Genomic DNA, 27,443 nt, shown 5'->3' with positions numbered 1-27,443 from the left:
GCTTCCTACAAGCAAAGTTACTCCATCAGCCATCCTGCATTTATGCACCCTTGCATATCCTTAGTGAACCTTATTGCATTTGTGCCATGCCTGTATGGACACTCACACACCCTACCTCACCTGACAGCCACTATCCTGAGGCTATCCATGCTTGTGCTGTTCTTTTCCTGCCACCCAAAAAGTCTCCCTGAGTCTCATGCCTCCCCCGATATTCACCTGCCTTGGACACTTGTGCTCTGTCTATGACTCTTGTGTACCACTGAGCTTCTGCTGTGCTGATCAGTTATGCATCCTTCCTGGCCTCACACACCCTTCGTAAGCATTGTTGAGCAGACACCACACCTTCCTGTCCACTCATGCATCCTCCCTTATCTGGTAGCAGAGATCAGTAAAAGAAGCTCTAATATGAGTACTGTTGTAAGTATGATGTTGGTTTGTTTATACATTGTGCAATGTCTGGGTCCAAAATAATCTCTAATGCTATTTTACAGTGAAATGAAATTTTAAATACCTCTACTTGATTCTTTCAGCTGGAGCTGACCATTAACAAAAATTTCACCATTTGCTATGTTTGTGTATCTGTTTAGCATTTTTTTCTGTGGCAACAGAGGCACAAGCTAGGTAGCTTTATTATTCTGCTTCATTGCACTGTGCATGGCCAAATTAGGTACAATATACGAGTGGGGAAGAGAGCAGCAGCCTTATGTTCACTATTTAGAACTCTGAAAATAGTTAACTATTAACAAGATATAAATTGCATGACATGAATAGTAGACCACAAAATCTGAATTCTATGATTCCTTTATTATAGATTCTTGTAGTCTACATAGTGATGATTCCACTAGTATAGTATATGATCACCCTTTCTGCTTCTGCATTTGTTGTGAATACTTTGTTAACATTTTTTAAACTAAACAAACTCTAGATAATTTAGAAATGGAGAAAATATAGTGTGTGTGCATGTGTGTGTGCATTCAACAGTGATCTGATCTTGAATTGTGAGTTGGTAAGAAATATGAATATCTGGCACAATTTGAGTTCCCCTTCTACTTTAAGGTTGCTTCAACATTCAAAACCTCTTCTAGTCTGGAGCATTCTTTCTCTAGATATGTGCTAATACACTGTGAAAGTGTTCATCATGCCTGGATGGACCCTGCTGATAAACTACTTGCCTGGAGATCTTTCCAAGTGCTAATGTGTCGAAGTGCCTCCAAGCACAGAATGAATATCATTAGTGCATCCTAAAGGTCGTATCTGCTGAAGTTAGCTTGTACAGTCTGGAGTTGAGGATGATATTCTTTTTGAAGGATTTGGAGAGGATTTTTGGAACCAGGCATTAAAGAAAGAAAATCTGAATTGAATTGAATTTGAATTGTTGGGAGGAGTATGTGTATAAAATTGCCTAATTGGTAATACGTTTATAAGAAGTAGCACCATTTACTTATTTCATAGATTTGGTGTTCTTGAGTCCTTTGAAATTTGGCAGAGTTGAATTATTCTTAAAGCTGTTTAGATGATAATGATATAAAAATATAACAGGTGAGATCTAAGATCTAGTATTGATAAAATTATAATAATATAATTGGCAAAACTAAATACAAGCCATTTTTTTAAAAGATAGTGGAATAGAGTATATATATTACTGCGATTTAGACACAAATGAGAAAAGAAAGCTCTTCTGGATTAGCATTGAATGAGATTAAATTTTATTAAATAAAATGGAAAAGTGATTTGGTAGCAACATGAGCAGCAACATCAATGAATAATAATTACTGCACTGAGATGAAAATTAGCTAAATAATCAAACACAATGAACAGCCATCTTGGCAAATGAATCCAATATTTCATATTGGAAATACAAACTAAAACATTATGTGACAGTTTTGAATCTAAGAATAAATATAGCCTTTATAAAATAAATTACATTTATGTGTTAACAATTTTTCTTTCATGATTTCCTATTGATCAATATGCAATCAATATATTAACGGTATTGTAACTTTTTGATTCAAAAAGATTACTACAGCAGTGACTATCCATTAGCTAAATGTTACCATATACAGTTTAATAAAAGTGACGAATTTCTTATAGTAATATTATTTCTATTTATAGCCTTATATATGTTTAATGTTCTTTTCCATTTAATCAACATATCTAGACCTTACATTTATTAAGAGTATTGTTATCATTCTGCATTTTTACATTAATTTTGCCTGTATGTTTTATTTCCTAGTTTATTAAAAATGAAGGGTGTATATTTAGTCCTCAGAAAAAGTGAATACTTACTCAATCCTTGATTGTGTATTTTCTTGTTCCTTTTTTCAGACAACAGTAATATACTACTGCTATTATTCCAAGAATTGTGCTTTAGTAATTTTATGTGCCAGATATTATAGTAGTAATATATAATTTGAAATATATATTGTATCTTCATTGATAAGAACTGTTTATTGAATTATTTTTCTTTCTATACTAAAATGATTTTATAGTATCCTATTTTTCTACCAAGCGCTTTGTTCTTTTTTAACATATAATTCATTTTAAAATTTTAGCTAAAATCTTTTCATTTTTAAAATTAATTTAATTTGTAAAAGTTTGTTTTAACTGTAGTTATTGTTTTAGAATATGTAAAATCAATTCCAAAGCTAAATCTTATTCATTTAAGATTTTTATATAGCTCCAATCACACAACTTTGGATAGTACACGAGATTCTGAAAATGCAATTTTATTAAATAATACAATCTAATAAAAGCAAAATAAAATAAACAGATGTCTAGTAATAACTGATAGGTCTTCCTGTAATTTCTTTGATACTTTCCATTTACCTTATACATTGTCTTCTTCTCATTTTCCTTAGTCTTAATTAAGGCATTATTAATTTTTGAAAATATCCACTTTATTTTTAAAAGAATTATGTCTTTATTTTATTGTAACTTATAAATAAATAAATATTTTATTTTCTCCCCAAAGTTACAAATTCAACTGAACAGTAATAGATTTCATTGATCCTAGAAACAGATTCAAATGTAACTTTCTTGTTTTTCTATCCCGAGTATAAAATGAATAATACAATTGGGCTATTTGATCTAAATATAGGAGATTTGTTCAGTCTGAATGTTTTTGGATGTTAAGACTAACTTACTTTGTCCAATTAATACTTTAAAAAAAAATACAGCACAACTTATAGGGAATTTCTAAAACAAAAAGTCTGTGATGATTAGCACAAAGGCAACACAGTAACATAAGTAAGAAAAGTTCCTTTAATACCTCCAACTTTGCCCCCAATGTCCAGTTACCCTCAGCTGGAGAAAAAACTCTCCTAAGAACAGTCTTTAAGTGGAGGAAATTCAGTCCGAAAACAACGTACATATAAACTGTAAATAAAAATCCACATAGATCACAGTGCAGCAATTAACTGGGCAGGGCAGGATAAGGAATTGCAGACTTCAAAGGCCAACAAAACACACACAGTTGGGAAAACTCCAGGAACCCAGATAAGCCTCAACAAAACAAGATAATACACAATTTGTTTCCAACAAGTTGCTTTGCGCAAACTCCCTTTTTAAACACTGTTTAAAAAGTTGCAGCTAATGAAGGGAATCAGGGCCCTTTCCTCCCCCATAAGCCACGCAACTCACATTGCTCCCTTCTCCATTCCTCCCTGCATGCGCTAGGATGAAGAAGGGGTGGGCCTGGATCTTCCTCTGAATTTCCTCTACCTTGCTCTACCTCTCCCCTGCTCTGCCCAGCCGGACTGTGCCCTTCCCCAGTTTCTTTCACAGCCAATGGAGCCACATTCCCACTCCCTGTCAGCTGCTCCCCCCCCCCCCACCTCAGAATCAGATTCCAACAGGGAAATGACAAAGTCACTTGAAATGATTGGGGAATTTTTTTCTGGAAAAGAAAGGTGCAATCCTCTTAAGTAAACGAGAACAAAGGTTCTGTTTTTGCCCATAGTCGAAAAAAAGCAAAACATTTAGGGCATATCCGCATTTAGTGTTTAAGTAACTATTTCTGTCCTTTGCTCGTGGAGCTTAATGCTAAACTAGTTTAAGAAAATCCTGTCTAGTTTTAGATATTTTGGCAAGTCATCATACTTTCTTTCCTGTGGATGGCTCTCCCTGGACACACACAAATACATGCACACATAATAAACCGGAGAGTGTAATCATTTTACAACAGGTAGCTAGACAATTAATAAAATGGTGTATCCCTGGACTTGCTTAAAAAAAGAGGGGGACTAGTTACCTCAGGAAAAGGAAATAGCAATTATAAAAAGTTCTGCCAAGTTCTCCTTGAAGGCAAGAATTATATCAATTGTGCTACCACAGTATTTTAAGGGAACATGGGGAACACTGTCTCTGTTGAAGGGACAGTACCTCTTCTGCAAAGTCGTCAATTAATTCCTAGAATTAGCCTGCAACAAACTGCTGTCCAAAATGGACAAGAGTGAAAAGTGGACTTCAGAATTGGAGCAGAAAAATATGCCCTGGATTAACATAATCAGTTTCTGCCTTCCAGTAATGATTGCCTGCCAGTTCTGGCAGTGGGATCACTATGTAGTGCAGCTTAATGCAGTCTGGAGCTGTATGACTTATTCCTTGCTGCCTCAATTTTCTGGAGTGCTTTGAAATTGTAACCAGCCAGGTAAATTCTCAGATTACTTCATGGAATTATTTCCAGATTAAGGTTTCCCAGAAATCCTGCCCACTGGGTGAAATTTAAAGTACAGTTTCTGCCACTGTTTTGTATGCTTTAGCAGAATTTGGAAGTATAAAGTTTGTTTTTATCATTGGTTTGTTTAGTTTGTAAAGATAAGACTTCAGAGGAAATGAACTGATCAGTTTGAAACGTGATGTTACTACCATTTCATGGAGTGTATTGATTAGTTCTAGAGAACATAAGAGATTGGCTTTCCTGTCTTTTATGCTTATACTTTTTATTAGATTCAATAAAATTTCTTGTTGCATTTCAAACACTTTTTTGCAAAGGCATTTCAATTAATGTCTTTGAAAAACTGCATTATAGCATTTAACTTAGCACTATGCTTGTTACTTATGAAAGTGATATTAAAGAAATTAACATTATTAGTAGTGTAATGAAGAAAATGTGTTGTGTCTTCAGACTGATACAAAGACAGATTGGTTCTCATTTTTTAAACATATATTGCAAACCTTTTACATTTTATAGCTGGAGGTGTGTAATAGTATTAGTCGATAAGAAGATGTAATCAGTAGTGTGAAGCAATAAGTTTTTCTTTTAAATGAAGCAAGCTCAGGATTAGGTCTGGATCTTGTTAGAAAAGACTTAAAAGGAAAAATCTGCTAATGTCACAAGTAACCAGGGGTGGGATTTGATGTTCAAGAGGGAAGGGAATTTGAATAGCAGTGCCCCTACCTTATACTTGTGAAACTAACAAAAATTGGGTTTCTTTATCTTCTGCATCTAGCTGGCAATATGAACATGAGATAGGGCGATATTTACCTGAACAGAATACACCCCTGAATTTAAGAAGACCCTATTTCAGAGGTGGCATTCAGCAGGTTCTGCCCAGTTCTGGAGAACCGGTAGCAGAAATTTTGAATAGTTCGGAGAAGTGGCAAATACCACCTCTGACTGGAGATTTTACAGTATCCCTCCCCTGCCGTGCCTACCAAGCCACGCCCACAGTACCGATAGTAAAAAAAATTGTATCCCACCACTCCTCTATTCCCTGTATATAGTTTATCAACTTAAGCGTGCAATATTTGGATCCAAAATAGGCAAAAAATTGCCTGCATCAGTATTTTTCAAACTTTGTAATTTTAAGATGTACAGACTTTAAATCACAGAATCCCCTCACCAATATGACCTATATCCTTGCTGTACTTGTTGAAAGGAATTTAAAGGAATTGTTTCCTTTTTGGGACTCACAAGAGAGCAGCTTGAACTAACAAAATGCATGTTTAAATTAAGAAGACATTGAGAAGTGGTGACCTGTGGCTGTACCCCATATTACTGTTTCTGGTATGCCCACTGGATTTCTGGGATTTTTTCAGAGCCCCTATAGCTATTGTGGGAGCTTCAGAAAAGGTAGAACTCCTCTAAAGTACAGTAAGGGTACCCATGAAAGACTTAAAGCACCTTTCCTGCTTCAAATTCAGATCCTGCATATCTCTATTACCTAGGTTTGTTGACTGTAACTTCAACTAATTCTGGATATTTCATATTCTTTTTCTTATATATGGTAACAATTTTGCTAATATCCTACAAAGTGGTCAGCATTTGTTGTTAGTTATTATTGCTTCCCTTTCTTAAATTCCCTTTGTTAAATTAAACTGATATGATTTATTAACAGCCCCCCTTCCTAACTCTTTATTCCCTCTTTGTTGCTAGTTTCTTTTATTCCCATAAGTGGAGATAAAATGAAGCCTGTCCCCAATTTACAGATTATTTGTGGGAAAGAAACCTTATCTCTCTGATAGGTAAATCTGGCATCATTTTTAGATTTGTTATTGGAGGGCTCGATTTATAAGAACTAGTCTTCTTGACCGCTTAATATACGTGAATGCCAGTGTAGACGATTGATAGCTGAAGAGCTATGTTTAAAATCCGATATACTTTATATTCATTGATCCGCTAAACAGATTTGGCATGAAGCTGCAATTGGTTTTGTATTCTCATTTGCAGTGCATATCTTCATGGTGTGAAATCTGCAGGAAGCTATGAGGTTTCTTCATTAGACATTAATCGTTCCAATCAGGATCAGACCACTATATACTTTTGGGTATGGAAGAATGGAAGAAATTTTAAATGCTACAGATGTAGCGTGATAAGTAGTTAGCCCTGGATCCAAAACATCACAACTAATGAAGCTTACTGTTCTTAGATAAATAATTTAACAAAAGTTTTCTTAACTTTAGTAGCGTAATATTGGAATAGGGAGAGTTATTGCAGTGTTGCTATACAGTTAATACTGCAGCCACAGAAAGATTCCATAATTCTATTCAGGCAGGATCACTGGTTTGAATGTCCAGAGGTTGAATTATTGGACATTATTGAATTGATTTTTATTGGCCTGTTTCTCATATGTATTTTACTATTGCCTACTATTATGAATGACAAGATGTGGAAATACTGTGCACAAGTATGTATTTAATTTTATTTTGACGTTAAAGTACTATGTTTGTTGGACTTTGACTGTTTTTTTTGTCCCAACCTATCCAAGAACAAAATACAGGGATTGCTTCATGTTTTTAGATGTTTGTATATTTTGTTTAGTTTTTCACTAACTTCCTGATAGCAAATTGTAGTTAAAGTTCAAAGCCTTGGGGGAGATGATTGCAGGTACAAGGGATATAGAAAATACTGTTTGAATTCACAGAAAGAACACATTGCTTGACTTTTAAATTATAGAACCTGATTATTATTTATGAACTTGAGAGTTGGTGTTCTAATTATGAGTTGTTACTTGAGGGAAGGTTTACAGAGATTTGATTAATTGGTCTGCTACTTCTGCTCTTCTGGCTTTCTGAATTTATGGTGTTTTTCTCATTGTCAGCTCTCTTTTGTATTCACTGCCAAAGTAAAATGATTTTATTTCTTTAATTTGGTGGCACCAATGGAATTGAATTAATTTCCTAAGAAGTAAAAAGAGACTTCACAATATCCAGAACGTCTGTTGATTGGATGCAATAATATTATTGTATATGGATATTGAAGTTTTACAGATTCTGCCTATTAAATGAAGGAAGTAATTATAATGATTATAATTTAAAAAACTCTTACCTGTTCCCTCATGGCTACAGGATTGATTATCAAGGACTCCTATATAGATACTTTCTGTTTCCTTTTTTATTCTTTCCAAGTCAGTGAAATATTGGAATGAAATTATATAAAGGTTGCCAGATTCTTTCTATGTGTGAGAAAGAAAATTGAACAGAACAACTTTTCAGTTCATAGCAATAGCACTTAGACTTATATACTGCTTCATAGTGCTTTACCGTCCTCTATAAGCGGTTTACAGAGTCAGCATATTGCCCCCAATACTCTGGGTCCTCATTTTATTGACCTCAAAAGGATGGAAGGCTGAATCGAACTTCAGCCAGTGAGAATCAAACTGCTGGCAGTCAGCAGAATTAGCATGCAATACTGCATTCTAACCATTGTGCAACCATAATAGTATGGCAGGAGAAACCGAATTTGAAAAAGGTAAAAAATTGGTCAAAAATTCTAGTGCATTGTTACAGAGAAACAAAGTGCAGGAGTCCAAGTGATAGAACTGCAACTATAGAGGGGTCTTTTTTATATCCAGAGTAGTCATAAAGTAGCCTCAGAATAAGATCTTCAGAATAAGATGAGGGCTTGGACCAGCTAAAGTTCAGTTCCTCTCAAATCTAAATTCTTTTATCTGCAAATATTGAGAAAATTAATATTAGTGACTCCTCAGATAGGCTTGGTAAGCATTCTTTCTTACTACAGATACACAAAAAGTGTATTGATTTTTGGATGAGGATATGTATGCTCCTTTTCATACTACCTGGGTTGTTTTGGCTTAGTAGATTTCTTAAAAAAATCTTCATGAATGTTGCATCATGTCTTGTTACATGCCGCTTGCTTTGAACTTCTGTCAGACTACACACACACACAAAGACACACAAACCCAAACTGATTTGGGTCATGACTAATGGGGAAGGGTGTGACTGAAAAGAAAATCTAAAGTTCCATTGACTGATGGAAGTAATTTCATAGTTTTTTCAATCTATGAGTTTTTTCTTCTTTGGGTGTGCTATTCTTGATGCTGATTGGACACACACACACATGGATACACACACACACACACACACACACACACACACACAAAGATACAGCCAGAACAATGCCTATTGATTTCTGAGTTGTGCTGTGTAAAGACATCTTCATCCTTGCCCATTTTGTCTCAACTATGTATAAAATGAAATTCATAAAAAGGTCTTCATGAAAATTTATTTGGCATTGTGACATGAATGATTCAGAGGAGCCCTTTTCAATGGAGGAAAGGGTACTCCTTGCACTACAAAAGATTTGTGATAGCCTTGACCCTTACTGTGACTATTTGAAAATCCCCGCCGGATTTTGAGAATACATAATACCTAATTTCACTAAACTTTGCCAAGTACTGAAACTTTGTGTCTTGAGTATTTTTCTGATTTTGATCATGGTTTATTTTTATTCAGTCCTGCTATAAATGCCAGAGATCTCTGTTGATAGAAAATCAGACAGTGCCAATTGCACTATTGTGTGAGACATTGGTCTTCATTAAATTAGAAATTTAGATAAACTATAAGGTTTTATGTTTATATGTGTATGTGTGTGCGCGCGCGTGCACACACACACACACACACACACACAATGTATTGTGTTCAAAAGACATGTTCTGGTTTTAATCTACTGTTGTCCTCTTTAACAGAAAGTGAAAAAAATACAGATTTAAGAAACTAAATTATATAATTGAAGAGCAACAGATGGTGAGAAACTGTCTGGAACCTAGGGTTGTTTTTTTTTTCATTTCTGAATTTGCAAAGTTTGATGAAAAAAAAACCTCTAAAAATTGGATGCATGCCTATTTATGGATGTGTATTTAAATGCTTTAAAGAAAGTGAAAAATGTACTCCATCATCTCTCTCCCTATCAAGTTAAGCCCCCATTTCATCAATGCAGGAATCTACATTAAGATATTCCTGATAGTTAACCACTGGCCTATGGTTAAACACACACAACCAAGTAGAGTTCACCAACTCTCCAGGTAATTGTTATCACTATCATGCAGATTTCTTTTAAGACTGCTTTTTTTTTCCACATTCACATTAAATCTGCCTTTCTGCAACATAAATCCTGAACTTGTGTGAGAAAAACATTGTCCTATGATATCCTATCAGCTTTACCAGATGGACCAGACAGGAAACATGATTAGATAACCATTTCTACATGATTGTAAAACTGTGTTAACAGACTATTGCAAGCCTGAAAATACAATTCTTCCACCGTTTCCTTTACAATCTGAGAAACTAGGCAGAGTCCCTTTTTGAACGTCTTATCCTGCCTACAATTCAGCTGTAGCTATGATGTCTCTTTCCTGACCATTCCCAAGGATACATCTCTTTGTCTCACATATCTTTACACATTCTTTCAAATACTTGAAGAATGCTGTCATATGCACCTCACTCCTAGTTCTTTCAGTCTCTCTTCATAAATTTCCAATTCCTTGATCATATTGTTTCTCCATTGAGCTGCTCCGAGCATCCAGAGAGTGGGAGGTGCTTAGTCTCTGCTTGGATAGGCTGGGCTTATTTGAATAGGACACTGTTACTCCTCTCTGGCTCCTCCCTAGCGCCCCTCAGTTTTAGCTCAGCCTTTGGTGTGATAGGCAGCTTATCCTTGGCTGGAAAAGGAACATTTCAGGTTTGATTAGTTAATCAGTATTCTAAATTCTTTGACCATCTATCTCAATTCCAACAGCAAATTGATTTTTTTCAAAAAGGGAAGCTGTCGGAATGAAGCAGATAGCTTTGGCGATCAGGCCAATTGCTGCCCACAGCGACCGTAATTTGCCGCTTCTTTTCGGCATCCGCGCTTACTCCCTTTAGTTATAAACTATATTTCTGTGATGCAGCCTAAAATTGCTTTTACCTTTATTGCTGGTCACTGAGGGTAGAAACTGAGGGCTGGACAGTGAGACTGCTTCCAATTAGGAGGCCCAGCATCCCTGAGGTCAGCTCACCCTTGAATTTCTGCCATATCTCCCTCTGAAGTTCGAGTACTCTCTGAGTTTGGTTGTTCACTTACAAACATTTCATTACCCAATGAGTTAACATCAGTGCAAGAGAATGTAGGGTTTGTTTCCTGTTTACTATGTATACAATGCCCTGCCAATATTGCTGAGGATGTAGCTTTGTCCTTGCTAATTCCTTGATTAGGGTGTTGTTTTGTACTTGATTGTTTGTCTGGGGTTAATCCCTGCTTTTCTGGGTGTTGGCTGCTGAAGAGGATATGTTTTGTTTGTTGCATAAATATGGTTTATTTATGTGTCAGTTGAGTGCTCACAATTTCCCAATTGAAACTACGATTGAGTCTGTCCAAGCTAAATCCAAAAACACTGGTTCCTTGGCTTCATCTGTAAACTTTCCCTTTCCTTCTGTGGCCTCATGCAGCTTTGGAGGCCTCGGGTATCTTCAAGGCTTTGTGATAGCCTAGAGAGCCAGGAAGAACTATACTGGATCCTCCAGGTTCCACCAATGACAAGAGTTCTCCCTGCTAGCTCATTGGTTGTGGATACCATCCAAATACACAGACACAGTCTTTTGGACATATGTACCCTCTACCAAAGTAAAAAGCATCCAGACGATTTCAGAAAAACTGAAAAGAAGGTAAAAAAAATTATAACATTATAGTGACCCACAGTAACAAGAAATCCACCCAGAAATGTATTTTAGCAATAAATGGAAAACTGACTAAAGTGCTCTTTGCTCTATAAAATGACACTGACTAGAAAAATTGTTTTAAAAAATGAAATTTTCAATGGCTCTATTCGTTGCAACTTTTATGAAAATTACTTGCTGTGTGGCTGCAAGCTGAAGGGAAAGGGGAAAAAAGATGTTTTGTAAACTGAAACGTAAAAGGAAATCTTTCTTAGAGATACCTTAATATTCTAGTTTTACTGTCATGGTAGTCTGAAAAGTTTTGTACTCAGTACCATTATCTCTTATTCACTTAATAATTTTTTCTAAGCTGGTTTTTCTAAGTTAAATGCAGCCATATATTGTGCACAGTACAAGATGATGCTATTAATTGTAGGTTGTTTTATTTCTTTATAAAAATTTTGATATTTTTTATTTTAATTGATAGTATACTTTGATAATATATTTTTATCCAGAAAACAATGTAAGTTATATTCATAGAATTGTGGTGTTTTATATTTATATGAGAACAGATTGTGTTTTTCTTTAATGTGAAATTGGACTGAAAGTAGTGCGCGTTAGTGCAGAGCTTTAAGTTCATAGCAGGCTATACTGTATTTATGTCATCCAGTATTGAAATCAAGCAAAGAACTGCAAATATGCAGGTAGTCTTTGACTTACAACCATTGATTTAGCAACTGTTCAAAGCAACTGTACAAAGTTACAGTGGCGTAGAAAAAAGGACTTATGACTGGTCCTCACATTTGCAATCGGTGCAGTATCTGTGGTGCAATGGTTAGAATGCAATATTGCAGGCTGACTCTGCCCAAGCCAGGAGTTCAATCCTGACTGGCTCAAGGTTGAGTCAGCCTTCACTTCTTCTGAGGTCGGTAAAATGAGGACCAAATTGTTTGGAGCAATATGCTGACTCTGTAAGCCCTCATTTAGAGAGGGCTGTAAAGCACCTTATAAGGTATAAATAAGTGCTATAGCTATTACTATCCCCATGATCACATGAGCAAAGTTTGGCTGCTCAGCAATCAGCATGTATTTATAATATTTTCAGCATCCCAGAGTCATGGAGTACTGCGATCTTCATTTACGATCTTCCCAGCCAGCTTCCAATAAGGCAAGTCAATGGACAAAGCTAGATTTGCTTATTGACTTCATGACTTACTTAATGGGTGAATCATAAAATTGGTCGTGACTTACTTAACAATGGAAATTCTGGCCCAACTGTGGCAATAAGTTGAAGACAACCTGTATTGATCTTTTAAAAGGTATAAGTTATTAATTCTTTCTTCATTTTTAAATTTGTTTCAAGCAAAATGCATATTTTGGGATTCTAATTTATACTTTATTACTAGAATAAATATACACAGGTGCCTAATCAAAAATTCACAAATTGGAGAATGTGTGGAACTGTGTTGAGTTGGAGTTGAAAATATATGTGTTTTTGGATACTGGAACATACAAATATATGTATACATATATTTAATATATGTGTGATGAATTTATTTTAACAACTCTATATTATAGATGAGTGTCTTATTCTATATGTATTCTATGGTGTAACCTGGAGAGATAATTGAAGTTAGATTTCTTTGTGGAAAAAAGTAGTAATACAGTTCATTCAGACACTATTATTCATTTGAATGGTTGTTGATTTTCTTTTAAGAACATTATAGTGACATTGTATCTCAGGCTTTTTGGAATAGGACTTGATTCTTTCATTGTTGTAAGGATTTGTTGTGTGAGATACTTGCCAAAATGCTCTGAAGTAATGTTATAACTATGTGTGTGTAATATATATACATACGTGTGTGTGTGTGTGATAGATATCTATCTATCTCACAAGCAAAATGGATTGATGACATCAGTCAGTATTGTGAGCCCAATTAGCAAAAGAAAGCTGAGGACTGCATTGGTTGGGAACATGTGGAAGAGGCACGTTCATCCTGCAGTGGCTAAAAAAAAGTGACTGTGGGACACTGCAGTGTCATGATTGTGAACTGGTTGCCAAGTGCATGAATTTTGATCATGTGTGTGGGAACACTGCAACAGGTTCGAGAAGTTACCAAACAGATGCTCATTAAGTGAGGATTACTTGTATATTTAACACTTAAAGAAGATCCAAAGTAGCTAATAAAATAGTTTGCCTTTAAAAGTTGTGAGATACGAGGTTCTAGCTATCCTTATCTAATTTTGCAGTTTATTTATAAATGATGTCATCCAAATATAGACATGCTCAGGGAAAACTTATAGGTTTAAAAATTATATAAAACTGTAATGTGCAGTAGTAAATAAGAGAAACTATTTTCAGAAAGTATTAGTTATCTCTTTTCTTCAGATATGAAAAACTGCTAACAATAAGTGTTTTATAATCAAATTCAGTTGGAGCACCGGGGATCAATCGCATGGTAAGCATGCTGGGTTGAGGTTAGCAAGCCCGCATCGGGGTGGGATGAGTTCTCGCGCTTTGCTCCAGCTACTGACAGGAACATGAAAGGACATGGCAGGTAGCTTCCTTCCATGCACAGAAGAGAAAATGGGCTGGAGAAAAGAAACTCACTTTTGCCAGCTCCATGTTGCAGTTCCCTTCCCTTCCGTGGGCAGAAGGGAATTGCAACCTCAAATGCTAGTAGGATTTTGGCATGGAATGTTTGCAGCATGGGCATTTGGAACCAGCCTCCAGAAATTAGAGGAAGTCCTCTTGTTTCTGGGACTGGCTGCAAAAGCTTTATCCTGCCAATGCCCTGGGCCAGAATCCTGCTTGGATTTTGGGATTGACTTTTTTCATCCAGTCTCCTTGAAAACAAAGGCACGGCTTGGCAGAAAAGCACTGCCCTGCGGAGTGAAATCAATCCATCAGGCAGTGCTTTTGCTCTCAGGGAGGCTGGGTGAATATGTCCCTTTTTCACCTAGCCTCCTTGCAAGCAAAAAAGCACTTCTTGACAGATTGATTTTGCATGGCACGGTGGAATTTTGTCTGCTAAGCAGTGTTTTTGCTCTCAAAAGAGTTTGAATGAGAAAGTTCCTTCCAAAACCCAAGTAGGATTTCCTGCTTGGTTTTCATGATGGACCTTTTTCAGCCAGCCTCCAGGAACCAGAGTTCTCTGGACAGGTTGCAGGAATTTGCGAACTTCCCTGCCAAATTCCCCATTGGCTTTTTGGAGAAGCTGGCAGAGAAGATTGCATATGCTGATCACATGCAATGAGTTTGGGCACCAGTTATAAGTCCCCCAGTGCCTTCATAATTTCAACAGTCACTGAACAAATAAACATTAAGCAAGAACTACCTGTAGACAGATTTTCCTTTTTTGCACCAGTCATAGCAAGTAATTAGGTTGGGCAAAGGATGGTTGCAGTAAAAAGTGAAAGAGTGATAAACAAGAAAGCCAGAAATAGTTGATGATGAGTAATGTTTGATAAAGTTTAAGGAAAGAAAAAAGTACAAACATTTTTTTCTGAAAAAATTAGACCTTTTTTGTTGCAGAATTCATTCATTCAAAATTTTATTTTATTTATTTGATATCTCAACTCACTAGGGCTGTGCACAGGAAAAACTGCAAGCAGACTGAGCACTGTTCTCATTTATACCTGACAATCCTTCATTTTAGCTATTGAAAAAACGATTTTCCTATGATAAAATGTTACTTTAGAAAGTGACACAATCCCAAATTTTCCCATTGTGAATATTCAGTATCTTTTTTCATCTTAAGGGCTCAAAAAGTATATTATTATAGAAAAATAGTTTTGTAATAGTTCTCAGTCAGTACCTCCAAGAACTTTGTGAAAAACAGACAAATTAAACTCTTTGCAAAAACTATTTGACCTTCTGTGAGAGTAAATAGGAACAAAACATGCTAAGGTCATTGACAAATCATAAGTTGTTTACACTAAACTACCATACAAGACATATTTCATGAAATTTTATTTTCGCATTTATATTATCATCTTCTCTGAGAGCACTCAGTACCTTCTTCAATAAAAAATAAATATGAAAAAAATCTGAGAAGAGCAATGGAAATAAATAATTAATTCAAAATTGAAAAGGAAGGATCAAAGAGGGAGGTTTTGAATGCAGAAAGAACCTAGGCAAGTACAACTCTTGAGAAAGTCTTTTACTTTGGGTTTAATATCCAGACTTTAGAAGTTTCTTTAGGGGAGCTTCTCTTATTGCCTTTAATGTCTCTGGTCATGGTCATATAAAGTCTCTCAGCCCTTAATGCTCACTCAATATATTTAACTATGCTTGAAAAATAATTCTTTTATCAGTGAGGGTCTTTCAGCCCAAAAGTAACATAGCCCTAATGTTGTCCATCAGTAAGCAGCCCAGTTACTGCATTTTATATGATTAAACATTCCAGACATTTATTCTGGACAGTCCACATAAAGCCTACTGCAGTAGTTAAGTAACATAGGTAATTTTATAAATCTGACCATTTGTGGAATGTTTGCAGCTGATGCATAAATCATAATTCATAATAAAAAATAAATCATAATATGCAAATCGATCATTTGCTCCTGCTGCCAACTGGGAATCTATGAATTACTGTGAACCTGGGGAACAGTGATACAACCTTCCTTCCTTTTCCTGCAGTGGTGTCTGTCCTTTGAGGTAGTCCTCAAAAGAAACAACAGCCATGTGTAGTAGCACTACTTTTATCACAATGTTACAATACCAGAATATTTCAAATCTGAGCCCCCCCAATTTTTATTCTTCTGAAAACTAAGAATCTTTCAAGACACTTTCTCTACCCCCAAGCCCTCCTTGGACTTAGGTTTCATTCATCAGACTGTTGTCTAGGCCGGGGGTCTCCAACCTTGGAAACTTTAAGACTTGTGGATGTCAGCTTTGCTGGCTGAGGAATTCTGGGAGTTGAAGTCCACAGATCTTAAAGTTGCCAAGGTTGGAGACCCCTGGTATAGGCTATGACTGTTCTTCCTGTTTCCTAAGATCACTCCTGCATTCTATAACATCTGGCCATGGAAGTCTTGAACCATATTGGTAATTTTTTCAGTGATCCCTCCCAAGATGTTGCCTGTTTTCCTAGAGCCATTCTTCAATTCCAGGGGATTCTTTTCTCCTAAGGAATGTTGACCTCTTCTCTCTGCACATTTTTACATGTTTTCCTCTAATAATTTAGTGTTAGCAAATTTATATGGAATGGGAAAAGACCCCAAGTGGAATTTAATGTTTTACAACATCTTTAAGTTTTCTAAATATCAGAGTCAACACTGTATAGTTACCAGTGCACCCAAATAATATAATGTACTATTTAGATTTTATGATAATCCAATAAAACAATATTTTTAAAAGATGATGTTATGGCAGCTATGCCCCCTCCCCTCCCAACAGACAAAGTTTATTGGCCTTATAACAACAGTGATCCAGTGAGGCTACGTGAGTGGAAACAGCCCTGACTCAGATTGAGAAGCTCAAATATTGGAAATTAATGAGCAGTCAAGAATTCCAGGATCTGATCTATTTTACTAAAAAGGTATGAAAGAAGGCATTCAGTAGGCAAATGATTGACTTACTGGCCCACCCACTGAATCTTCATGTAAGCAGATGACAACCTTCTCTTTCTGAGATTGCTGCAAACTGTTGCTAGCTGTGCTGTTTCTTCAGAGCTTCTTGAAATATGCATGATGTACACACTTAATTTTGAGGGGTCCTTTTTAGTCGGGCAGTAATGATGTTATTTGGTTTGGGTAATGAAATGTTTGCAGGAAACTCAGTGAGACCAAGGACCCCTCATTTCAACCCCGAGCTACAAATATTGGTACACTTTATTTCGAATGTGTCTTAGTCAATAATAATAGAATTAGTTTGGACATGCATTGTAGGGCAGCAAATAAATGTTATCCTTGGTTTGTTGCATTTAGAAGAACTTGAAAGATTCACATGTTTGTACCATTTTACTAAGAGTATGTAGATTTTGGAAATATTACAGGCTAGAGAATAATTTTAGCCATTCTCCAACAAATGTAATTGATTTATTACTTCCTTTGTTTAACTTCATATGATGGATGTAATATTACCACAATGACTGAAAAGTTACTTTGAGCTCTCAGTATGGTAACTATTTGGCAATATATAGTTAATGCATTTTTTTTGGTGTGTTATACAATTGAGTCAAAATGGAGAGAGAGCACAGATTTGTTTGGGGTTCTGGTAGAAGTTTTTGTTCTTAAAATGTTCTCCATTCACACTGTGACATGCAGATATAACCTATGATGATACATTCCATGTTAATTTCTTTTGACAAGTATCTGAATTGTGTATATTTTTAGTGCCTGTTTTCTTGTAATTCACAGCAACATGGAGGGAAAAATAAAAATCTTTCAGAATTTTTGTGTTCTTCAGGAGATTTGGAGTGAAGATAAATATGGGCCAAGCCGCTGACAGAAAAATCTTGTTTAATTTTCTATGGTATTTCCTGAGCTTATTTTCCAGTTACCAGTGTACAATATTAGACAATTTTAATGAAATACATGTATTATTTCATCTAAGCAGATGACAACCACATGTATTATTAATATTGAACACCATAAATTCTATTTTATAACAGATGTATCATGTGATTGTACATGAAGAGTCTTCACGTATCAATCTTGTTTTTCAAAGCTGTCAGAACTCAGTTATTAAAGAAAAAAGAAAGTATAATCTAGCTCAGTTTTGTATACTCAGTTTTGTTATGAACACCCTGCAGCTGATTGTGTCTGCAGGTTTTTAGACACTGTTTGCTTGTCTGGGTAATGTTCCATTTGCACTTCTTTATTTAGCGGCCAGACAGAAGATGTTGACTACTAAGACATTGTAAATAAATCAGATTCATTTGTGCAGCATGGCTTGGTTTGGATAAGCAGACCATTCTGCTTTTCCTAGTAACATGAGTAAGAGTATTGGATTTTTTGTTTTGTTTTGTTGCTGTGCATTCATTTGACCCTTGAATAGCTGCTGGTTATGGCAGATACAATTTTAACATTACTGACTGATTCATCTTTCCAAGAAGACAGGTTTCTACAGGATTTTTTAAAAAGTGGCACTAAATTTTGACCACTATAATTTCCAAAGCTTAACAGTCTCTAGCAAAACTATCTTTACCAAATGAAGTAGTTAATTCATCTACTGAATATTTGCTGCCCCACATTGGAGATACCACTCATTGTTGCAGATGAAGCATGTGCTTAACAAAATAGGTAAAAAGGATATCTACGCTTATGCCTTGTCTTTCTCACACACACACTCTAGTCCCTGGTTTCATGGCTTGAATGCTAGTTTGTTTTCAAACAAACAGCCTTCCCAATTGTCATCAAATGATACAGTTGTCCATCCTAACCATCATATAATAAAACAGTAGTCGCAGTATTTCTTGAATCTTTACATGTGGACTGGCAGCACCAGAAGTTAGTGTGATTGTGTGTTTGAAATTTCTCTGAGTTTATCCTCAATAAATGTTTTAAATATAAAGGGCCTTAAATCATTCTGTTCCACCCCCTCCCCTTCTTCCTGCCTCAGCCTGGAATGGGAATCTGCTTTGCATTTTTTTTGTGTGTGTTCTGAATTTAGCAAATTGATTTTAGTTGAGCCCCTGGAAATTAAAATATTGTTTTACTTTCTATTAAAATATTACAAAACCTCATACTGTATAAAGTTCACTTTCTCCATCAGGAATCAGGATTTTAAAAGTGGCATGTCTCTTTACTTTTCTCTCAACACTTTCAAGTTAAGATTCTGACTTCAGTCTGAATCTGAAGAAAAGGCTGGAAGAAAATTACTTGTTTACATTTGGTTTCAAGCTAAAGATGGTTAAAAGAGGCGGAATCCTTCTCTTCCAACAATCAGCAATTTTTACTAGGTTGGATTGCATCGTGGCAAATCAGCATTCTTGAATATGGGCAGTGTTTGTTGTTTCTGATAATGACACTGTTTCAGTCTAGAAGTTCTTATGACTGTCAGTTTTTTTTTTAAATAAATGGCATTCCTGGGAGTTGTTGGCTGAGGATTATTTATTTCTTGGTCAGTGTTTATAAAACCAAAGTCCGCTTCCAAGTTTTGATTCCTAAAATGTTCTAAAGCATCTTGGCAGTACATCTGCAAATCAATACACTTTTCACAGCAGTTATAATAGCAAGTGAATTTACTGTTGAGAGGAAGACTTTTATTTTCTCACATTCAAACTATTAAGTTGTAAGTGCTGAGGAAATGTGATACACTTAAAATAAAAATAATAGCTCAAGAGAAGAATTGCATGTCAAATGGAAAGTACACTTATATTTACTGGGTAAATTGTCCAGAAAAGCACCAAAATATTCAGAGCTGTCCAAAAATTGATCTTCTCCAGTGAGGTTACAAATTCTAAGAATTTTGGTCCCAGAAAACCACCAGTGCAGAAAGTTGAGGAAACTTAGATAACCACCATTGTTTACCAGTCATATAAAATAAAGCTATGCAAATCCTTAGAAAAATACGTTTTGGAATGTACAAAGTTTGCATGATGCATCTTTACTCTAGACTGACATGATTGCTTTGAAAGCTACTTCTGTTTCCTCGTGATTGTACATATTTTCCTTAACTAGACGCATTGCTCTTGCTTTCTGTGTTGAATCCAGACAGATTTGATCAAATGATTCACCACACGTATTGCTTATTTATTGTTATTGGATATTAATAACCTAGCTATAATGTTATATAATTTAAAAATTTATATTTAGCTTGTTCAATTTATGCATAGCCTGACTCCAACCGAGTTTGAGCAGTATACAATTAAATCAACAACAAAAAAATAATCAGGAAACAATCATGAAAGATTAAAAGAATAAACAACAAAAATCAATAGCTTATCTTGTTAACTGCACCCATGTACAATCTAGCAGGGACCCCAACTACCGCAAATCCATAGCTTAAGAACAGCTAGGTCTTTAAGGTTTTCTGAAATATCAGAAAGGTGGGAGTGCTGTGCATTTTGGGGGACTCTTCATTTCATATGACAGGGCTGTTGCAGAGAAGACATGCTTCTGGGGGTCTGATAGGTGATATTGATATATGAAAGAGTGTGCCATCTTTCTTGTATTGAACCAATTGGACTGTAATGGTATCTGTTAAGGAGACAAGAGAGACAAAGGAAGAGCCACAGCCAGGGCACCAGTCAAGAGGAAGCTTAGCCCTCAGAAGGAATGTGAGTGTGGGAAACTTCTCAGAAGGAATCCTTCCTGGTTTCTTGGGCTATAAAAGTGATGTGAGAGAGAAATCGGGGTGGGATCCTACTGGCATAACAGCTGGTTCAGTGAGTATGCGCTTTGCGCAGTACTTGCAAAACAACTTCTCCTGCAAGCAATCATTATATCCTGCTGACGTGTGGCACTCAGCTGTGTTGTGCAAAGCAACTAAGATAAGAATAAAGGACAGCCTAGAGCCGGGGTGGGCAGGTTCGATGTCAGCTGCTCTTTGGAGCTACCAGTTCTATAGAACCAGGCTGAACCAGTAGAATCCCACCCCTGAGAGAAATGTACTTTCAAATTTATCCTGTTATCCTATTTATCATGTTACTAAAATCTTATAATAAAGTACAATTAGTTCACCTGGGCATGCAACTTGTCTGGACTACCTCTCAATAACTAAGGGGCTAGCTACCATAAAGAGGAGAGGGTCAACCCATTCCCCAAAGTGCCTGAGGGCAGGACAAGAAACAATGGATGGAAATTAATCAAGAAGGGGACCAACCTAGAACTAAGGAGAAATTTCCCAACACTTAGAACAATTAATCAGAAGTTGAAGATGCTCCAATCCTGGAGGATTTTAAAAAGAGCTAGGACAACTATTAATCCAAAATGGTACAGGGTCTCCACTTGAGCAGGGGGTTGGACAAGAAGATCTGATCTCCAAGGTCCCTTCCAACTCTTATTATTCGGTTATTCTGTTATTCAAGTGAAATGGGTTGATTCTATGGCAGATAAGGTGTCTCTGAAATGACCAAGCACAATGCCTTGCAAAGGTGTCATATAGGACTACCAAGCTATGTCCTTCATTGTCCACACTGCTAAATTCTGGACTGGTTGGAGCTTGAAGGGCAGCCCATATGGAGTACGTTGCGGTTGTTAAGCTGAGATGTACTATAAAATAGTAAATATAACACAAGATGATGGCGATGTTATCCATTCTGTCATGTGCACATTTTTTAAAAAAATTGGTTGGCAAAATATTCATAGTGAATATCTTTACTAATGTTTTTGATAGTTGGCTTTGAATTGATCTTTTAGGAGAATATTTGAATTATTGGCTATGTTATATGTACATATTTGAAGGTTCTACCTCAAAAGGTAAATGTTGAAAGCACAATGTCATATCCAACTTCCTGTTTTACAATGCTTTCATAAAGTGAGAATAAGATAGGATAAAATGATAATTACATCTTAGAACTGAAGGTCTTGATTTTTTTACTTTTTCCTATTAACTGCAATTTTGTTATTGTGCAGCTGCCCCATTTTACTAAATATGGCTTTTGAAATGTAAATCATATCATGTTCTAAAATGCATTATTGACATCGTTCAAGACTATCTTTGCATTTCAAAGGCATATGCAATCATACTTGGATCTCAACAAAATTCTAACAAATCCCTTTTAATGTGTATAATCAGTTCCTGCTAAATGGGTCTGTGTGTGCGTGTGCGTGCACGTGCGCAGCATGTTTGTACATGCATGCAAATGCTTTGAATGTTGTAGATCTTGCCATAAATCATCTTAAAACATCTTTCTTTTCAATTTCTTAGTCTGCACAAGTGAACGGTGAAGATCAAAGTGATCACCAGAAAAGGAGTGAAGAATACCTCTGGCTGACTCTAAGCAAAATGAGCACACAAACAAGCGATAGAACTCTATGATGTTCGCCAAGCAGAAACTTAGACTAAATGTTGAACTTCTTTTTATTCATGGAATGGCTGCTATTGTCTTCACAAATACAATGGCTATAATTCTTTGTCAGGACAGTTGAGGCACTTCACCTGCATTTGCCATTTGAATTTGAGACACATCCTATTTTCCCTAGGTCTTAAAGGACCTGAGAACAGGTGGGAACCAAGGGATGTTAAATGCTGGATTGGGATAAAAAAATGGATGCTCACATGTGAAGATGGAAGTAACTTGATCCCTCCAACTGCATAAACTGCCTCTGGAAAGGAAAGGTTAAGATTGGAGTCACAAGCTTTAGTGGGAAGCAGTATGCAGGAAGCTGGTTTTCAGGCCACAAATGCTTTCACAGGTAAGGATTTTGTTGTACTGAAATATAATCTTCTGATTCATTTTTGCATCGGATGTAAGGATTTGAGATAGGCAAATCAAAGCCTTGCACTCTTAAAGTTTATTACAGTTGTATATCAAGAGCTGCTTTTAGTGATATCCTTCTGATGAGGAGAATCAGAATAATATCAAACTGGAGAAGTATTATTAAATATTTCAGCTAGTTTTCATTCAGTGCTAGGCATGAAACATGATAGAGGATACAAAGTTTTATATAGATTTCCAGAATATTAAGTGGTGAATTTGTTTTTCAATTATCAAATGCTAGATGACCTTGTATAGCTGCATGCTGTTTTTGATTTAAAAGATAAAATTCATAACTTTTATATCAATTTTGTTAAATTTAATATACCTGCTGTTGAAAAACTGGAATAGTGCAATGTATGTCTCATCAAGGAGCCTCTCAAACTTTGTCAGTTAAAGCTTTTAACCTTTGTTTTTTGGATTTGGTCAGAAAAACTTGGGCAATCATGAGCAACAGTAAGTGGCGACTCTTTAGACTCCAACAGAGGTTATTTGGAAAAACATAGTGGTCATACAATGTAACTCTAGTCAGACCAATTTTTTTCATATGTGGGTGAACTTGGCAATTTAAACCAATAAGCTGGATGTGGTTTATTTCTGGGTTTTTTTGTTTCAAGGTTTTTGGGAACCCTATAATAAAAAGAAATAAATATCTTTCATGGTAATGTTTTTTTTCACAGCTTGATTTAGTGAAATTCTAGTAGAAACTATAATCATCTACAAAAGGAAATTTAGACACATTCTATTGTATAGTTTAATGATTTAGCTGTTTCTGTTGGCAGAAATTAGAGATGGTAGGTTGGTTGAGTTTGTCATCTTGCGGAGTTAACTGAGGGATCTGATTTTCTAAGGGTCCAATCCAGACTGGATTACTGTGTTAAATTCCACTGAAGTTGATGAGACATTGATTTCAGTACAGACTAAAGCTTCTTAAATGAGTCTGAATCCTAGCAATTAAAAATAACGAAGTTGACATTAATCCAACTCATCCTAAACAGTCCCACTGAAATTTTTGGAATGTCTGTTGTAATGCTTATGTCAAAGATTGTTATAAGAAGATCTCAGCCGCAAATGTCTTCTATATAATAGGACGTTACCTTAAGACATTTCCAATTTTTATATGCTTTCTTCAAGACTGCAATCTGTTTCTGACCTAGGTGACTGGGAAAAGAAAACCTGAAATGTGTACAGAGAGCTTATATATGGCATATATGCGTATGCCAATAACTTGCAACAAGTCAAAATTATCAGTGGGAGTTGATATAGCTAAGATTATGCTGTGTCAGATAGAAACCACGTGAAATGTATCTTAAAGAAAATTGCTGAAAATTGCTGAATCGATCAAAATATTTTTTCCATATTCAGAATCTATTAAACAATGTGTATGATTAGAGACATTTCTGATTGTTAAGCAAAATATGTCTCCCAAGCCTGTTTCTGTTTAACATGGTATAAATAGTCCTCGACTTACAACCACAATTGAGCCTAAAATGTTGATTGCTAAGCAAGACAGTTAAGTAAGTTTTGCCACTTTTTCCAACCTTTCTTGCCACAATTGTTAAGTGAATGACTGCAGTTGGTAGGTGACACAGTTGTTAAGTGAATGACTGCAGTGGTTAGGTGACACAGTTGTTAAGTGAACCTTGCTTCCCCACTGACTTTGCTTGTCAGAAGATCACAAAAGATGACCACATGATCCTGGGACACTGTAGCTGTCATAAATACATGCCAGTTGCCAAGCATCTAATTTTGTTCCTATGTCCATGGGGATGCTGCAACGGTTGTAAATCTAAAAACTAGTGATGTCACTTTTTTCAGTGCCATTGTAACTTTGAATGGTCACCAAAAATGCTTGTAAGTTGAGGACTACTTTCCTTCTTACAAAAAAAAACAAACAAACCCAGCCTAGAAATGGAATGGCAAATGATTTGGAACAAATGATTTGTATGTAGATTAGAAGATAAAGATGTCCTTGAGTCAAGTTCCTGAAAAAAATGGAGTTGAAACCACATCCATGAATTTTCTTTGGCAGGGTTATGGAAGTGGTTTGCCATTGCCTTTTTACTGGATCTTGTATTGCCCTTTCTGTCAGGGTAATGATGATTTAATAGCTGACCAGCTGCTGTAATGTTGTAATACTGTAATCTTGTAATGATAATGCAATGGTAATGATGAGTTAGCTGAGTTATTTGACTGCTACCACTTTAAGAGGCTGTAATATAAGTGCCACCCTGTGCGGGTTTATCTTTCTCTCCATGTGTGCTTCCATAGTATAGCTAATTACTGGTTGCTATGCTTTATTTGCTCCTGGGTTGTCTCACCTAGTCACACTGTGTGCACTCTGACACTTTCAGCCTAGCCAATTTTCTTAGAATCGTTAAGCAATCTCACTTTTCAAGTACTGTCTATCTGTATTCGTGTCAGAAGCACCTACAAAGCTAATGGAAGGTTGCTTCTCAATTTAAAGAATTGGCAGTGACAAGCCTGTTGTCAAGGGGACACCCAATTGCCAAAAGTAATGAAATCCTTGGGGAGGCTCCTTTTCATGTCCCCCTTTCCAAGTACTAAACACAACCGACCCTACTTAGTTTCCAAAGTAAGTCACAGTCAGTTAGATGATGCCATGTTGAGAAGCAATATAATCTAATTTGCTTTTTTTATGCTTCCCCTATATAGTTTTACATTTAGGATGATTCTTAAGCTTTATAAATTGTGATGAAGTCTCTTGGCTAAATAATAAAATTGTGATAAGTAGGTAAGATTATGCGTTTGTTATGTCATGCGTTCAACTTGTTTCTGCCATAGATCACTTCTATTTTGTGTAACATAACATAAGGTTATGTAATATTTTGTGCTAAGGGTTGTTACTAGATATTCTGAACTTTACTTCATACACATAAAGAAAATTTCAAAATAAAGAAAATAGAATTACAAATGTAACCCTTTAACTAGTGAAGTTGTGATCTTCAGAAGTGTATTTTAAAACTACATTCAAGTATTTTTATGAACTTTAATGTAGCTTCACTATGAAGACTGCCACAATAGTTTGTATCCTTATTGTAGAGGCACAATAATTTTAAAGCTTTATTTAGAAGGCCAACAGAAAGAATAATGAAATAATTGCTCACCTTGATCTAAATAGCTTAGGGGGGTAGCATAATGCTCACCAATCAGACCGTTTGGATTGTAACTCTAACCAGGTCTATCCAGCATGGCTAATGATCAGAAATAACAGGTGTTGTACATAAAAAAAAGGTCTGTTGCAGTTTTGCATGGTTTGATGTTCAAAAAAGATTAATAAATGATTAATCACTGAGAATGTTTAATTATAGTAGAATATTTAGTCTTTGTGTGTGTGTATGTGTGTGTGTGTGTATATATATATATATATATACACACACATACATATATACACACATATACAATACAGAAGCCTGATGATGGCAGATGAGATTCTGCTGAAACGTCGCTATAACTTTAAAAGCACAACTATAATGATGTGGGAAAATACCCGAACAAAGCTGAATACCATACATATAGATACCCACGAAAACTTAAGAAAATATATACATATACATACACACACACACACACACACATATATAGGACTATATGTAAAGTGTATTTATATTTTTTACTATTACATGCTTAATTCAAAATCATTTCCTTATGTAGCTCACCATAGAAAATTACAAAGGAAGAATATAATACAAGTAAACTTTCTCACTATTATTTCTCAGCATACTGTCTGATCCTGATAGATAGAAGTTATGGTTAATTAGCACACTCTGTATTCTACACACCTAGATAGTTTCGATCAAATCTTGTTCAAGTATCCCTTTTATTAATTAACAGAGATGGCTAAACTTTTGAAATACAAGCAGTTCTCACTTAAATGGCAAAGGGTTAAAAAAATTGTGACATTTGATCGAAGATCAGTATTCTTTCCCACAAGATATTTCATTGTTCACAAATTGTGACAATACAAGTTCTACATATGAGACAATTTTTATCTCAGTGGTAGTTCATGCTTTATATGTCAAAGGTCCCAAGTTTAATCTTTAACATCTCTTGGTTAGTCTAAAAAAGTTTCCTTCCTGAGACGGGAAAGCTACTGTTTGTCAGTACTGACAATACTGAGCTAGGCAGACTGACTGTATGACTCAATAGATTGGAACATCCTGTGTTCCTTTCACAACTTGGTATAAATGCAAATCCAGCTGGCAATGTTTAAAGCATCCAAAGATACTGTTGATGGGACTATAATTATGAGGAGGCAATGACAGAATGAAAAAAATGGCAGCAAATGATATAGCATAGTCTGCAAATCCTGAAGAGCTCTGCTATTATGGACCAGTCAAAAAAAGGAAGACAAACAAGAGAAGAGGACAGATTGGCTGTTTGTGAATAAAAGAGCGATAGGTTTCTAGAAAATTTCCAAATGTTTATGCATTAACAGGATAATTATTTCAAACTGTCTGCTTTTGGTATCTTTGATAAACTCAGTTTCAGTTCCTGTCAGATGCAACATGACAATTCAAGTGTCAGCTTCTCTGCTGATCACTGAACAAAATGTTGTGAAAGTTTCCTTTTGCTTACAACTTTCTATACCACCCAATCCTACTGGCTTTGGATGATTTACAAAAATATGCTCAGATAATATAATAATAAAACTCTAGAAAATCTATATGAAAACTC

The 27,443-nt window shown here is 35.7% G+C and overlaps 1 protein-coding gene across 5 annotated transcripts in view; it reads left to right on the top strand.

Annotated features, from left to right (window-relative positions):
- Positions 1–27,443, top strand: part of LDLRAD4 (low density lipoprotein receptor class A domain containing 4) — a 271,230-nt gene that overhangs the window by 67,538 nt on the left and 176,249 nt on the right. For 3 of the 5 annotated variants that reach the window (XM_087931032.1, XM_026699434.2, XM_087931033.1), the window contains exon 3: positions 22,196–22,683. The exons of the other annotated variants lie outside the window; for them this stretch is intronic. In XM_087931032.1, the coding sequence (XP_087787158.1) occupies positions 22,644–22,683 (40 nt within the window). In that variant the 5' untranslated portion in view covers positions 22,196–22,643. The remainder of the gene's footprint in view (positions 1–22,195; positions 22,684–27,443) is intronic. 5 annotated transcript variants of the gene reach the window in all.

The sequence above is a fragment of the Pseudonaja textilis genome, chromosome 3, assembly GCF_049901715.1.
Source record: "Pseudonaja textilis isolate UNSWEBS1 chromosome 3, rPseTex1.2, whole genome shotgun sequence".
NCBI lineage: Eukaryota > Metazoa > Chordata > Lepidosauria > Squamata > Elapidae > Pseudonaja > Pseudonaja textilis.
This window is presented reverse-complemented; position numbering and strand designations above follow the sequence as displayed.